Consider the following 15,004-nt stretch of genomic DNA (forward strand, 5'->3'; position numbering starts at 1 on the left):
TGCATTTGTTGTCATTGGATTAAATCACAGGTAATTTATCTGATGCTGAAGGGCATCAATGTGTCCCAAGAGCAAGCTCTGGTTGGTGTCCACCATTATTCCTGTCAGCCATGACTTTTACTATTTTAAAGATACCCTTAATTCAAAATAAACACATGGGAAATAAGTTACAGAGTAAGTGCCAGCATCATCTTTATTCTCAACAAAATCTGTAGTCATGTATGGGATTCTTTAAGCATAATACCAGTGGAATATAATAAATAAAACAAAAACAAATTTCCAGAATGTACGAAGATTGGGTGGCTGCATCCCAGTGTTTGGCTTAGAAGGATGTGCTCTTGCCAAACAAACAGGCAAGCAACAGCAAGAGGAGAGCTGCCAGGGAGGTCCTTGGGAGTTAGAATGATGAGGGAACTTTCTCCCAAAGTTCCTTCCAATGGATTGATATTTTGGGGCTGATTATACCTGCTACGGCTGCCATTTAGCAAGAGTGCCACCAGCTAAAAAAAGATTTCAGTAGACAATATTTATGCTATAAATTTTCAGCAGAGAGAAGAGCTGACCAGATGCTGAATTCTCCTTAAATCTTTAAAGGCTGCTGGCACTATCTGGGGAAATGTTATTTGGTTGCTCTTTGCTGATTCTATACTTGAGCTATGATGTATTAACAAACAGCAAATGTTCTGGTTTAGCCATCTTAGAACACTGCTGCGCAATGCCTCACTGTGGAAAGGCTATGTAATCCCATTCTAGATGGGCTGTCAAACTCAAGGTCTGTGGGCTGGATGCATCAGGCTCTGGCCACGGCCAGTTTAGCGAAGGAGGAAAAAGTTGCAATACATCATGTGACGCTACTGTGATGACACAAGTTTGACCCCCCCCCTGCACTATAGCCATCTCCACAAATTAAGCACAAAATGGTGTGCCTAAATGTAAGAAACCAGTATCAGCCCTCCCACCCCTCAGAAAAGCCTTTTAGAGAGTTATTTGGGATTCTGAGCTTCTATTTCATCTTTCTCTAGGATCCAGTCAAGGTGGCAAGGCAGCATGCAACAATATCAAATATAATATGGAAATAAATCCAATACATATAATAAATGTATTTACATCCTCATTTGTGTTCACAAATACTAAATTGACAGACTTACCAAATGCACTTCACTTATGAATAAGCTGTTTACATGCACTGATATAAAAGAAAAAAATAACAATATTACGGTATTGGGAAAACATATACTATTAGAAGAGAAGGGAATGCCAAACATCAGTACCAAGGGAAATGGGGGAACAGAAGAGATGAAATCTACTTCAGCTGAAGTTATTCTCTCCCATCACGTCCAAAAGGTAGTTTTGGCCTGCAGTGCAGAGAAAGAAATATGACGCAATCAACGTTAGGAGATGAAAGTTGTTCATTTTAAAATTACTGTATGCTTAAAAGTAGGAGTAAAAAAAATGATCACATTGAAAAATAGGTTAGGTTATAGATACAAATACAGGTATCATTAAGAGAATTTTAAAAGTCTTTAAACGGAAGACGAGAATCAGTTGGGTGTAGTGATTTATGCCAGGGGTCCCCAACCCCTGGTCTGCAGTCTGGTGCCAGGCCATGGCCCCTTGGGAACCAGGCCACGCAAGAGTTGGGCAAGTGTGTGAACACGGGAAGCTACATTTGTGCAAGCAGCATGCACAAAATCATCCCCTCTCCACCTCTGCCTTTGCGGTTGTTGCGAATCCACTGAGTTCGAAGGATTGGGGACTGCTCATTTAAGATGTCTTGTTACGCACCAGAAAACCATGAGTTCTAGCTGGGTGACTTTGGGCCAGTCACTTTCTCTCAGTCACAGGAAGTAGGCAATAGGAAACCACTTCTGAAAATCTTAAGAAACTACACAGACTTGTCCAAGTAGTTACCAGGAGTCAAGAATGACTCAAAAGTACCAAGACAAAAATAAAACCCTAAAATTGCTTTTGTGCTATAACCTTACATTCTATCTTTATGAAGATGATCGTATTATGATTATGAACAAATATATGGGAAGTGGTGATTTAATGAGATGGCAGCATTGTTAATAACAATAACAATAATAACATTATTATTATTATTATACTTTATTTATTAAACATGAAACTCAGTCAACTGAATATTCAAAAATGCATCACAAATACCATTGACTGTTGGTAACGGTTGATATGGGTTGCTGCCAGTGTCCTAGGTATCAACCAAGTACCTTCTTAAAATATACAATGTTCCAAGTAGCGCAGTTTGTTGCAGTTCCACTGATGCTATTGCACGAAGCTGCAATTTGTTGATGTATCTTATAAAATTCTTGGACATGGTTCCAAGTGCTCTGATGACAATGGGTACACTGTTACATGTTTCATCCATAATTGGGTAGTTTCGATGGCCTGGTCACGGTATTTCGTGATTTTTTCCAGTTCTTTTTCTTCAACTATGGAATCTCCTGGTACCACAATGTCAATAAATTGTACATATCGGCCCTCTACAACTGTTGTTGTTGTTGTTGTTGTTGTTGTTGTTGTTATACGATTGTATCACAGCGGCCAGTTGTTTCGCCGAATTTGGCATTGATTACTAGTCGGGCCCCACCCAGGGGCCTAGGACGTTGTAACGTATTATTATTATTATTATTATTATTATTATTATTATTATTATTATTATTATTATTATCATTATTATCATTATTATCATTATTATCATTATTATCATCATTATCATCATCATTATTATTATTATTATTATTATTATTATTATTATTATTATTATTATTATTATTATTATTATTATTATTATTATTATTATTATTATTATTATTATTATTATTATACAATTGTATCATAGCGGCCAGTTGTTTCGCCGGAGTTGGCATTGATTACTAGTTGGGCCCCACCTAGGGGCCTAGGACGTCGTAACGTATTATTATTATTATTATTATTATTATTATTATTATTATTATTATTATTATTATTATTATTATTATTATTATTATTATTATTATCTTTGTTACTAAAAAACCCAACTGATTTTCGCTTTTTTTTTTTTTGTTCTAGGCCACTCAGTCATGTTCTGTGACATGGGCAGCTATTTGCTTTGTTGAGTGCTATAAGGCGCAGTGCTTTCTCCACTATTTTTAAACATCTAAGTGAAATCACTGCATGAGATAATCTATTACCAAGGTATGAGGTATCTCCAGTATATTGATACACAAGTATATATATCTCCATTATAGGTGAAGACACATTCTTTTGCAGTGTCTGGAGACTGTGGGCTCCTGGATGGGAAACAATCAAACAACTTCAGCTGAACCTGGTAAGATAGGGTGGCTTTGAGTGTGTTCCTCAATTTGATATTGGATGGGTTGCACTACTAAGACAAACCCGGTGTGTAATCTGGGATTCCTTTTGGATTCATGTGCCTGCTGGAAGACCAGAGAGCAGCTGTAGCTAGGAGGCCTTTGCTCATCTTCATACTGTGCACCAGTTATGCCTTTTCCTGGACAGGGAGGTTCAGTCACTCAGGCATGGTCAACTCCCATTTTGACATTAAGATGTAGTCCACATGGGGCCACCCTTTAAAAGTACCCAGAAGCTTCAGCTGGTACAGAATGCAGTCACGTGGGCAGTTATATGCACTCCAAGAATAATACATGTGACACCTCTGCCACAGGAGCTGCATTGGATGCCAGTCTGCTTCGGAGTCCAATTCAAGATGTTGGTGATGACCTTTAAAGCCCTATATGGCATGGGGCCAGGTTTCCTATGGAATTGTTTTCATCCCATTATATCAAGGTTGTAATTGCCCAAACTGGAAAGTGTGTGTGTATGTGGAGTGGGGGGGGGGGGGAGAACAAACGAACAAACAGACACTCTTAAGTTCTAGAAAAATTTTAAACCTGAAGGGCAAATTATATAATACAGAGTAGCTATTCTTCCCATCCAAAGTTTTCTCTCCCAATTTGTTTTCTCTACCTTGGAAGACAAGAATAGCTGTCATTTTGCTATTTCGAAAATAAAAATGTCCAGCTGGCAGATTCATGAATCTCTCTCCTTTTCCCATAACTTCTCTGTTCAACTACCCACCATTAGGCAGCCTGAAACAGCTGCCTCTGGGAGCAGACTTTAAATATTATCAAAGGTCAAGGTTGCTAGTACCTGGATTTAATTTTTTCATGGTGAACATTCTGCTTTAGGGGTCAAAATGGCTTGTTTTGAGTTGAAAAGTCTGCTCTGGTGGCCAATTAGTTATCAAGTTAAGTCATTTATGTCCATTTATGTCATTCTTAGTAGCTCAAAAGAAACATATCTGATAATTATTTGCTTCTCTGTAGGTCTACTCAACAATTAAATTCTTTCCTGCCTACCATAATTCAGATTAATATTTGAATAAACATTGGCAGTTTTTTGATTTTACATTAGATCATCAGTATATTCAATCATTTTTGTATCACTTCCAAAAATTACATTATAACAACAATTGCAATAATGTTTAAATTCATTTTTGTGACCTGAGTCTTCTCAGTGTTGGATCCTCCCCCCGTCTTCTGGCAGAGACTCGGCCCCTCCCTCCTTCATATCTTGTGTGCTGTCCCCTGTTTCATCTAGGACAATCTAATGTAAAATCAAAAACTGCCAATGTTTATTCAAATGTTGATGTTTTTCTATTTCTCTTTGTAAAAGTTGCGAGATTTGGGGGGATTACCTTCCCCTGCATGATGTAGCGGTCAAAATTTTCTATACCTTTTTTTTTTACCCTTTTTCCTTTAAAAAAATTATGAAAACCAATAAATTTTTTTCAAAAAAAAATTTCAGATTAATGACACACATTTAATTTTTTCTCTACTATACCATCCATGATGTGAAAGATGGCCCCGAGCTCCTACCATCCACACACCCATACCCCTCCAAATGTTCCCTGCAATAAATGAAAGCCAACCTGCTGGGCCAACAATTTAGTAGTATAATCTATTCCTAGATTCTTTGCCTACTTTTTCACATATTTTTCAAATAGCTTTTTATATATTAATTATTGGTGTTACTGTTTTATGGTACTTTGTTATTAAGCAATGAGAATATTTTTAACTTAAACAGGGTTGGTATTTCCTTGACTGTCTGAAAACATCCTCTGTTTGGATGGATCTTCTGTCAACTGGGTAAAAGTTGGCACAGTGCCATCAGACTGTCCTGACTATGCCCATCAATCAGGGGTGGGATCCTACTGGTTTAAACTGTGCACCCTTCAGGCGCTTGCACAGTTTAGTGAACCCTTACCTTCTGGATTGCTGCTTGGGAAGAAAAACAGCTGAGGCATGGCAATCCACTCTGCCGTACGACTCAGCTGAGAAGATAACGGTAGGTAAAGCGCAGGGGCAGGCGGGTGGGCCCACTTGCTCATGAGGGCAAACTGGTTCGCTCCCAGATGATCTTTGGCGCTACAGGTTCATCCAAACCAGTAGAATCCCACCACTGCATCAAGCCCTGACTCTTCTGGCCAGAGAAGGAATGAAGGCCTCCCAATCTCATCCAGTTGCTCACTCCCAAAACCATCTACTGGGGTTGATGGTATATATTTCAATTTAAAATTAATCCCTTTAGTCAATCCCTTTTTGGGAGAGAGGGTTTTTCCAGGATAGATTCTTCCCAATGACAATCAATACTTTCCCCCACCAAGCAAGGGCTTAAGGACTCCACAGGGGAAACAACGGGCTTGAAGAAGATGTATATTAAAAGACTACCTATCTCTGTTGCCCTGCACATCTAAAAAGCTGTGGCAAGGAACATGTACAGAATACATAAGTATAACTTCCCAATTAGGGCAGGGCAGGAAAGGCTACTCCTAGAGCCTCTTTAATGCTCACTTGAGGATTGTAAGCGTCTGTGATTTTTCTTGTGCTGTTCTTGTATGAGCTGAATGCTCACCTTCTGGCAGGTTAGAAGCCTACAGAGATGTTTTTCTGTTATAACCCTGAATTTTGATGGTGTTTTTCCCGCAAATTCTGGAGACACAACAAGCAAAGATTTTAAATAGTGGTCACTTAAACTATGGCAAAGAAGAAAGGGGAACAAGAAGACACACCCATGGATCTTTATTTAAATTAGAGTCTAGTTTGTTGGTTTGTCACAATTCTCTGCACTAGTTTACATAATTTCTGACCTCTGAAGAACAGAACACAAGTTCCTATTCTAGATGTTTCCATTACCAGGTGTGGAGTGAAACTTCAAGTGTTGTCATTTTATGTATGGTAAAAGTCTGGTTATAAAGTAAGATTTTTTTTATCTCAATGCAATGCCTTTAACAACATTTTCTTGTTAAACTTTTCTAACTTTGGGATGTCTGGTTTGAATGGATATTCAATTGAGAGGGTGTTTGATATTCCTAAATAATGCCATAATATCCATAATATCCCAGACACATCAGACTATTCAGGCTAATTATTAATCAAAAGAAAAACTACACAGGATAGTTATTAAACTTTGTGTTACTTACCATTCCTATTCTCCTTTTTTCCTCATTTGCTCCTCAAAGAAATCATTGCACGCAACAGTCAAAGCAGCAACCAAAACCACAAATTCATTAAAATCCACTTCATTATCTCTGTTAATATCAAGATCATGCATGATCTTATCAACCAGCTGGGGATCCTTTTGACACTATAAAAGCAAAAAAAAAAAAAAAAAGAATAGCATACAAAATTGTTTGAGGCATGGGAGTTGCATTAGAGATTTCTTTTTGGTTCCTTGAGGCTATGTATATGCTTTCTCTGTAAACCTTAGGGAATTTTTATATGAACAGTGACATTTACCATTGTCACAACAGCGTCTGTAGCCTGTGTTTGTCTCAGTAGCTGTCCCTAGTTTTAATATGCATAGATTTCATTTTTAATCTTTCCAACAATTTATTATCAAGAGGTAAGGAAAGCCCCAATCTTTTGGCCTTCCGCAAAGGGGTCAAAACCTGGCTGTGTAGCCTTGTGTATGGGACACACGGATCCCACAATCTTGGGTTGGGCTGGTTGGCCCCATAAGACACCCCACTCCCCACTACTAACCTAATCCATCATTTTGGAATTCTTCATTTTTTGAAATTTTTACAATGTTGTATATTTTTAAAAAAAATAATCCTAAATTATTCTGATTTTAATGTTTAATTTTACTGATTATATTTGTACACTGCCCAGAGCCTCTCTCTATTAAGGAATATGAAAAATAAATAAATAGATAAATGCCAAACAAACAAATAAATAATAAAATGTTTCTCCTACTTCTACCCTTCAGTTAAATGAATCAAATCCTGACCTCCCCTATAAGATGATGCAGCCATTTTGTGCCATCAACCTTCTCACTGCAGTCTCTCTTTCTTCTCTAAAACTTTTAACTGTGGTTCTGGTGTCTAAAACATTGACCAGCCTGTGTTAAAGTCATCACATGCAGGATTGTGATTTTGTTTTTAGTGCATAATGTAAAGGGGGCAATCTTGATCAATGCCACTGAGCACAGGTAGTAAGGTTTAAATCCCCACCATACCTCACCACTTGATCATGAAATCTCCATAGGCACACACATAGGATCCAGGTTTAAAAACAAATGTAATTAAAATAAACAATTTTGTTGGACCCCCCCCCCCTTTCTGGGAGAAGAGTTTGCAAGAAAATGTCTAGAGAAGAAGGTTGATTTTCCCAAACTGATCATATGATCACATTGGTCATAATTGGACTTTGTATATTTAAACTCTTAAAAAGCTATCAAGGGGCAGTTGCTCACTAGGGTATGACTTAACTTTATAATCTAGTTAAGATCAAAGAAAGGAGAATTGAAGCTCACAGTTCAGGTGGACTTGTCCTGAACCTAAATATAGTACACAGTTTGTTACTTTTACCTCACCTACAAAATTGTGCAGCCAACTTAAAGTCTGAGAAATCACACACTCAGGAGATATCTCAGTAAGTTGCTGCACAGGATAAAAAGAATCCAATCCAAGAAAAGTGATGATTGATTTCTTTTAAAATCTCCTTTCTGCTTTTACCGGGCTGCACATTTTTAAGATGACACTTTTCTTAGAATAAATAGGCTACAGATGCTTAGATCATATTTCTCTCCTTCCCCATCTCTGTAGAACAATGTTAGTAAAATACTGCATAGGAACAAATAGTGCAGCAAAAACCACATTCTCCCCAGAAATATACTGCAGGGATGTCAAACTCGATTTCATTGAGGGCCACATCAGGGTTGTGTTTCACCTTGGGGGGCCAGGGTGGGCATGGCCAGCTCGACATCACTCGTGTCAGGGGCGCCTGTGGTGGCCTGAGTACTCTGCCAGTAAAAACGGGCTCCTGAGCTTTGTTTTCAGCTGTGACCACCTCCTACAACCCTCTGCCCATTGAAAACAGAGCTCTGAAGCCCATTTTTGCTGGCAGAGGCATCGTGGGCCAGTCCTTCGCTATTTCCAGGGTGGCCCTGTGGGCCAGATCTAAGCACCCTGCAGGCCAAATCTGGCCCCTGGGCCTTGAGTTTGACATCCCTGCTGTAATGCAACAATCTCCAACCTTTCCAGCTCAGTAGACTGGTGGTGATGGGGGGGGGGGCTGTGGAGGTGGTGGCAGTGGGGAAAGAGGATGGTTTCACATGCACATGGGTGCCACTTCACAAATGCAGCTTCATGCATGCACACATTCACCCACCACGTCCATGTCAACCAACTGGGCCAGGACTGGGAATTGGGGAACCCCCTCTTATGGTGGCAGCTTTACTTGGCAGTCACTTTGTTTAGCACAGATAGGAAATTATATTTAGAGCCTATACAGTTTCTGATCAATTTGTGAATCATGGATTACCCAAGTTGTGTTTTGAAGAGCCATTTTCCTTGTGCTTGGGCTGCCCAACTTTCAAATGTCATCTCACAATATGGATTCTTCATTCAATTCCCAGACCAAGGAAGCTTTCAGACGAAGAGTCATTGATGCCCACGATGCTACTGCAGCATTTAAATAGGTTCAATGGCTCAGCATAAATTAATCTCCCCATTAGAAAAATATTTAACAATTTATACGCCTCAACATCTCAGAAGAGCTTTTTTGGGGGAGCTCATTTTGAGGAACTAGACTCCATGGTAAAGACATGGGAGGTTTCATGGAGCTTCATTTGAAGAAAGATGGTATTTATGAAGCACCAGCCACTGAAGACATTATGACATATTCTTTTTGACTGCAAACAGTATTTGGCGGAAAAGGCTGCTTATTTAGTTTTTTATTTAAAAACTAAAAAGTATTGGGGCACCCTGGGGAACTGTCTTGCTTTTTGCAAGGAATGAGTAAAACCACAGTTTTTATATCAAGGCCATTTCGAAGAGGACGGAATATTTACCTCAGATGGGTTAACTGCAAGGGGGAGGACTTACTATGAACATATCCTATTGTTTTCTTTGTATATATTTGTATATTTCTATTAATTATATACTTTTAATATGGTCAAATGACTAAATCAATAACGTTTCTAGTGTATTCTGTGAATGAAATGCCTTATTGATTTTAAATGTTCATTAGCATATTCTTGGGCCATCTTTGATAATACCCTACGTTTATGTCTTTTGAAATTCAGATGCAATTTTTTAAATGTATGGAACATTTCTGGGCCTTTTTTTGGATGTATGGAACAAGCAGTGTGGATATAAGGAGTAGAAAAGGAGGACAATTAGGTAAAGTATAGCTGAGGAAATATATTTTTGAAAATTGTATTTCCTTTCCAGGCATGTCAGGCTAATTATATTTTCATCTTTAAAAAGAGAAAGAGGGATGCTGGAGAGATAAAATGCACATCAATAGCTAAGGTATGACATCATGTGGAGACACCATAACAAAGTGTTGCTAGTTTACCTTAGAAAGAAGCTTTGGAAAGATGTTAGGTCCTCTGAGATCTGAATGTCATTATTACGCCAAATACCTCTTTCATTTGACATATGTTTGCATGCCTAGCAACCAATAAGGTAAGGAACTGAGAAATAATACAATATTTAAGACTTTTCACAATTGAATTTAGATTTGGAAGAAAAGGGGGAATGATGAAAGGAAACTGCAAAAATTGCCTTCTGGTCAGCAAGATAAGCTATTGGGAGGATATGTGGCAATTGAAAATACATTGGAAAACAACGGTGCCTATATAACATGATGGGGAATAAAAGGAATTTAAAATGGAGAAAAGTTAAATAGGAAGAAAAGTACAGCTAATAATCACCTGCCACTTTTGCTACAGCTCATTTCATAAAATATTCTCTCCCTCCCTCCCTCCCTCCTTCTCTCTCTCTCTCTCTCTCTCTCTCTCTCTCTCCCTCCCTCCCTCATTCCCCACACTCATACACACACACAAATACAGATATCTAACTGTCATTTTGAATTATTCAGGTTGCAGAAATACATTTGGCATTGGTATACAAGCCATTATCAGTTTATCACTATCAAGGTATGGAAAAAAAATGCAGCTTGTGTTCATTTCTGTTTGGAATGGTTTATCTGCAAACAATTCAGGAAAACAGATGGTTTTCATTTAAATAAATATTTATTAAACTAATGGTCTTCAGACTAAACAACAAACTCCTTAAATCTCCTGATGTGGGATAGGTCTATATGAGCTGTACTTTCCCACATTGATCTTGAATCACCTGAAAATTGTATCTTGTGACTAATTTACAAAATCAACCTACTTGTCTTCAAGCCCATCTCTAGCAACAGTGAGGATACAGCGACCTGCTTTGTTCCTCCTGAGCGTTCACCAAATATAATTGGTGACAATAACTAAATAATATTACGCTTTTTGGTAATGTCAGTTACAGAATTGGTGCCACCACATTCTTTTACATGATTGCTTAGACATCTCCAAATTAACAAAAATCGCATTAGAGTCCACTGTAAGGTGTTACTGAGCTCTCATAATTTTTCTGACTTCTCAATTGAGTTCTTGCAAAATTTTGACGTCCTTGCAAAAGACCATTAATATTTCATGAAATTTCAAGAGTTTTATGAATACTGTTATATTTTTCAAGGACTGAAATGCTTCTAGGATGCTATGCAGGTAACTGTATTGCTGATTTTAAAAAAATTGTAGCAGTTCTTTTCAGCACATGACATAAAAGACATCAACTTTTTATGTCATCAGCACAGCAGAGATATTTCATCAACTCCACTGAGAAACCAACTGGCTTTAATAGTGCTTATTTCAACAAGATTCCTGGACTATTTGCCCCAGAATAAGAAGTTTATGAGTAGGCTCTGGAGTTTGCTTTTTGCCTTTTTTGAGATCTTAGAATGGCCAGCATATGAATTCACAAAGGTATTTGTCCAGTATTCCTGGAAATAAAAAGGCTGGACTATTGTAGATGATCTTGATAAAATCCAATTTATTTCTATCTGAGTTTTAGAAGTATGTTCACAGATCTTACTCTGAACAGCTTTGTACAGTGAAAGATTGCTGGCTATTTGGGATTGGATTTTTTGCATTATACATCTCCAAGTTTGGAGTATGCATTTAAGACAATATTGCTCCTAGAATCTAGTGCATTGGCCATTTAGTTCTAGCAAATACTTTATTTTTTCAGTCCTCTTAATGGTACTCATATCTGTTCTGAAATTATGTATTTTAATTCTTTTTTTAAAAAAAATTAAAAACTTTATTTTTGTCTATATTTTTATCTAATTAATAATGTATTAAGCATCAGCTCCTTCTGTAATACTTCTAATACAGGGTAAGGTCTACTATTAGGCTTAATTAACACCATTTTGTTACTGAGCTTCATTTGGATAAATAACATACTTCACAAGCAGGATCTCAATTTATGATTTTCCCATTCCCGCATAAAAAATATGATAATTGTGCTTTCCATAATAATGAAACCAATATGCCAGGCTACCTAGTTCTAAGAACTCATTCTCTTGGAAGTGACATAATATTGCATATCTATAATGTATCAGCTATTGCAGAAAACATCCAATTGCTTATCTGGAAGTCAAATGTTTTTCAAGCATCAACCAATAGCTATTTCTCCTCCTCAATTTTTATTTCTAATACTGTAAATAAACAGCAGAATATAAGTAAGAAGAATTGTTCTTACCGCAAGGAAATCAGTAAGTTCACTGGTGAGAAGTTGCTTGAGTTCTCCTTTATTGAGTTTGTATTTATCCCCTTCTTTGGCAGAGTAATGATGAAAGACTCTGATTAAGGTATCCATCGCACCCTCCAGTTGTGATGGCATACTGCAAAAGAATCAGAAGCTAATGGCCGGCTTTCACAAATGTTCCAAAAAGGCAATTACTCCCTTTTGTGCAAACAAATAAACACACCACTTATCAGAAATTCATTAGCATAGCATCCAACCTCTCTGCTGCTTTGGTCAAGAGCACACAGTTGTTGTTTACCATGCTAAGTGAGGAGAACAGTTTCTAGAGACGAATCCTGAAAGACAAGCATTCAAGCATTGGGTTCTCAAAGACAGCAAAGCAGACTACACAACCAGAAGTCCCTAAAACAAGTGGGATGCTCATCTCCTCTCAACATTGCAGGCAAATGGTCATTTTCAGTGGAAGAAAAGAGGGAGAGAGATGTGTAGATGTTGTCAAATGACCAGATGACCAATTCAATGCAATTCACTTGTTTTTTGCTCTAATTTAACCATTTTTGGGGCCTCGGCCCCAAAAATGCAACCCCAGGGATAAAGAAACAAAACATTTATAATACCGGTAGGAGTATTTAAATACAACATTCAGGAGTTTTCGCTCCTACCTGTTTCAGATAAAGCAGTTCCAAACAAGTACTGTCTCCAGCAGGTACTGTATAGATTCTCTTTGGCTTTATCCTGAAAGTCCCACCCAATCTCTTCTAATTCCCCAGAGCTTCTAGAAGGAAATCACCAATGACAAAAAGCCCCAACTCTCAACTTTCGCTTTATTTGTGACAGCCTGTTAACTGTCAACAGGTGTTGGTGTCTTTCCCCGGAGTCCTTCCGTAGGCTGGTTGGCTTCCCTGAGCAACTATGTTAGGAGCTGAGAGCAGAAAGGCTACCAGTTAATTAAGCTATAGAGGTCGGAAATCCAATTAAGTTGCTAGGGAGCCAGTCCCCTGGGAAAACACAGGAACTGCAATACTGAACGAGAGGATACAATGAATTCTCTTATTATTTATGGAATTTATTTCCCATCCTTTCCCTAAGAGGCTGAGGCAGCATGCGTAATCAATCCCTGTTAATTTCTTTCCACACAGGTACATTCTACTTTGGGGCAATAATGATTCCATATGGGTTTTTCGAAGTGTGTTAGGAGAGTTGAGAGACAGGGCAAGAGGAAAAATGAGCATAAGCACTAAGTTAACTAAAACATACTCTTCCATCTCTTCTATTAAGTATGTTTCATTTAATGCAAAGAAAATTTATATCTCGGATGATATATTTGGTTTATAAGAGCCCTGCAGTATACATAAAGGCAAACAATTGTGGAAGGCCCAGGGGTATCCACCTAACGATCAGTTTGAGTTTAGATATTCTTTCCTTGTTCAAATCAAATGGGCTAAAACACCATGTCTTTTCTTTTACAAAATAGAATATTGCCATGGGTTTAACTAGCTAGAAAGATGGTGTCACTCTTTAACAATTTTTTAAAAAGAAATATTTCAGTATATTGTTTCGAGATTTAAAATTTACGGTAAATAAGCAAATGCTTAACTGATTAATTAAATTAGTTAAAATACTTCATACTTTACAAGACTAAGTGGGCAGCCTATAGGTCCCTAAATACTATTGGAAATATGTGTTTAAACCCTTACCTGGCTAAATGCATTGAGTAGAAAAGGAAAGCATTTCCTGCTGCATTTCACATAACAAAATCTCTGACGGGGCCTGAGCACAACCAGTTCTATTTGTACTTTCCACATTGTAAAAAATGACAACAGTTCACCTTCCTTTGATCCAACACAGTACATTTCTAGTGAATATTATCTGGAAAAGACAGAACTATGGTTGAGGAATGGAACTCTGATCATATGTGCATTTTTAAAGGATTATTTTACATGTATTTTTTATTATTAAGCACAGTGTTATCCCACCACTTTCAAAAAGACTCTCAAGGACTTACATAGAATAAAAAAGATTTTAAAATACTGCACCCATGATGAATCTAAACTAGTTGGCTAGGGAAATCTGGGAGTCCACACATCTTAAAATTATCAAGTCTGAAAAATGCTAAATATTACCCTCAAACATCATAAATGTTAACGATAAAACAACTTTGAGCAAAGAGCAACAATTTTAATTTTAATCCAGAACCCTATTATGCATTACAACTAGATATTTTCTTTGGAGTGTGTCTCCCCCTTGTGTTTTAATACGGGGCAATTTCATCTCTAACTCATGCTGGCTGAGGAATCCTGGGAGTTGAAGTCCACAAGTCTTAAAGTTACCAAGATTGGACACTCCTGCTTTAGAAGAAGTTTGTTGTTTCTTACATGCGGCCAGCAGAGAACTGATTTATATCCACATACTCTCCACAAGCCACAAGCCAAAATAATAAGAAACTACTAATTTAAATTCATCCCCTCATGACTCTATTTTAAGTATTGCCATAATCAAGTGGAATAAAACAAAATACCATTTGTTTAAACTTTAAACAAAGAACATGTTTGATACAGGAGCATTCTGGGAGAATTGAAGATGGCAGCTACAACTGCATGACCATAACACTACCTCCCTCTTAAGTGTGCTGTGTGTGCAACACTGGTAAAAAGGAATGGTTTTTGGTTGCTGACCACACCCATTGTTTTGACTTATCTTTTTTTACTCCCCTTGTGAATGTCTGAGGCATCTCCAAGAACATATGGCAGGACTTCATTTCTCTGAAATGTAATATTCTTAAATTTATCAACCTGGTCTTTTTGAACTAAGTCCATGGAGAAAACAACCCATCTAGGATGGAGTATCCATCAATTGAAATATGGTTGGTTTGAAGACTTGTCAATG

General features: G+C 37.6%; 1 protein-coding gene across 1 annotated transcript; it reads right to left on the reverse strand.

Annotated features, from left to right (window-relative positions):
* Nucleotides 1-1,221: 1,221 nt before the first annotated feature.
* Nucleotides 1,222-12,883, reverse strand: S100Z (S100 calcium binding protein Z). The gene is made up of 4 exons (XM_081940138.1): nt 12,781-12,883; nt 12,113-12,254; nt 6,503-6,666; nt 1,222-1,355 (listed from the first exon to the last, which is right to left on the reverse strand). The coding sequence occupies exons 2-3, from the start codon at nt 12,251-12,253 to the stop codon at nt 6,508-6,510; spliced, it is 300 nt and encodes a 99-aa protein (XP_081796264.1). The 5' UTR covers nt 12,254; nt 12,781-12,883; the 3' UTR covers nt 1,222-1,355; nt 6,503-6,507.
* Nucleotides 12,884-15,004: the final 2,121 nt, after the last annotated feature.

This window comes from Natrix helvetica (genome assembly GCF_964273705.1).
Source record: "Natrix helvetica genome assembly, chromosome: 2".
Taxonomy (NCBI): domain Eukaryota; kingdom Metazoa; phylum Chordata; class Lepidosauria; order Squamata; family Natricidae; genus Natrix; species Natrix helvetica.

Bases quoted from the DNA above. Each gene is read 5' to 3' on its own strand.
- S100Z (XM_081940138.1), bottom strand. From the start codon at position 12,253: ATGCCATCACAACTGGAGGGTGCGATGGATACCTTAATCAGAGTCTTT. The intron at 6,667-12,112 runs GTAAGAACAATT...TTGCTTTTATAG, and splicing joins AACTTACTGATTTCCTTGCG to TGTCAAAAGGATCCCCAGCT.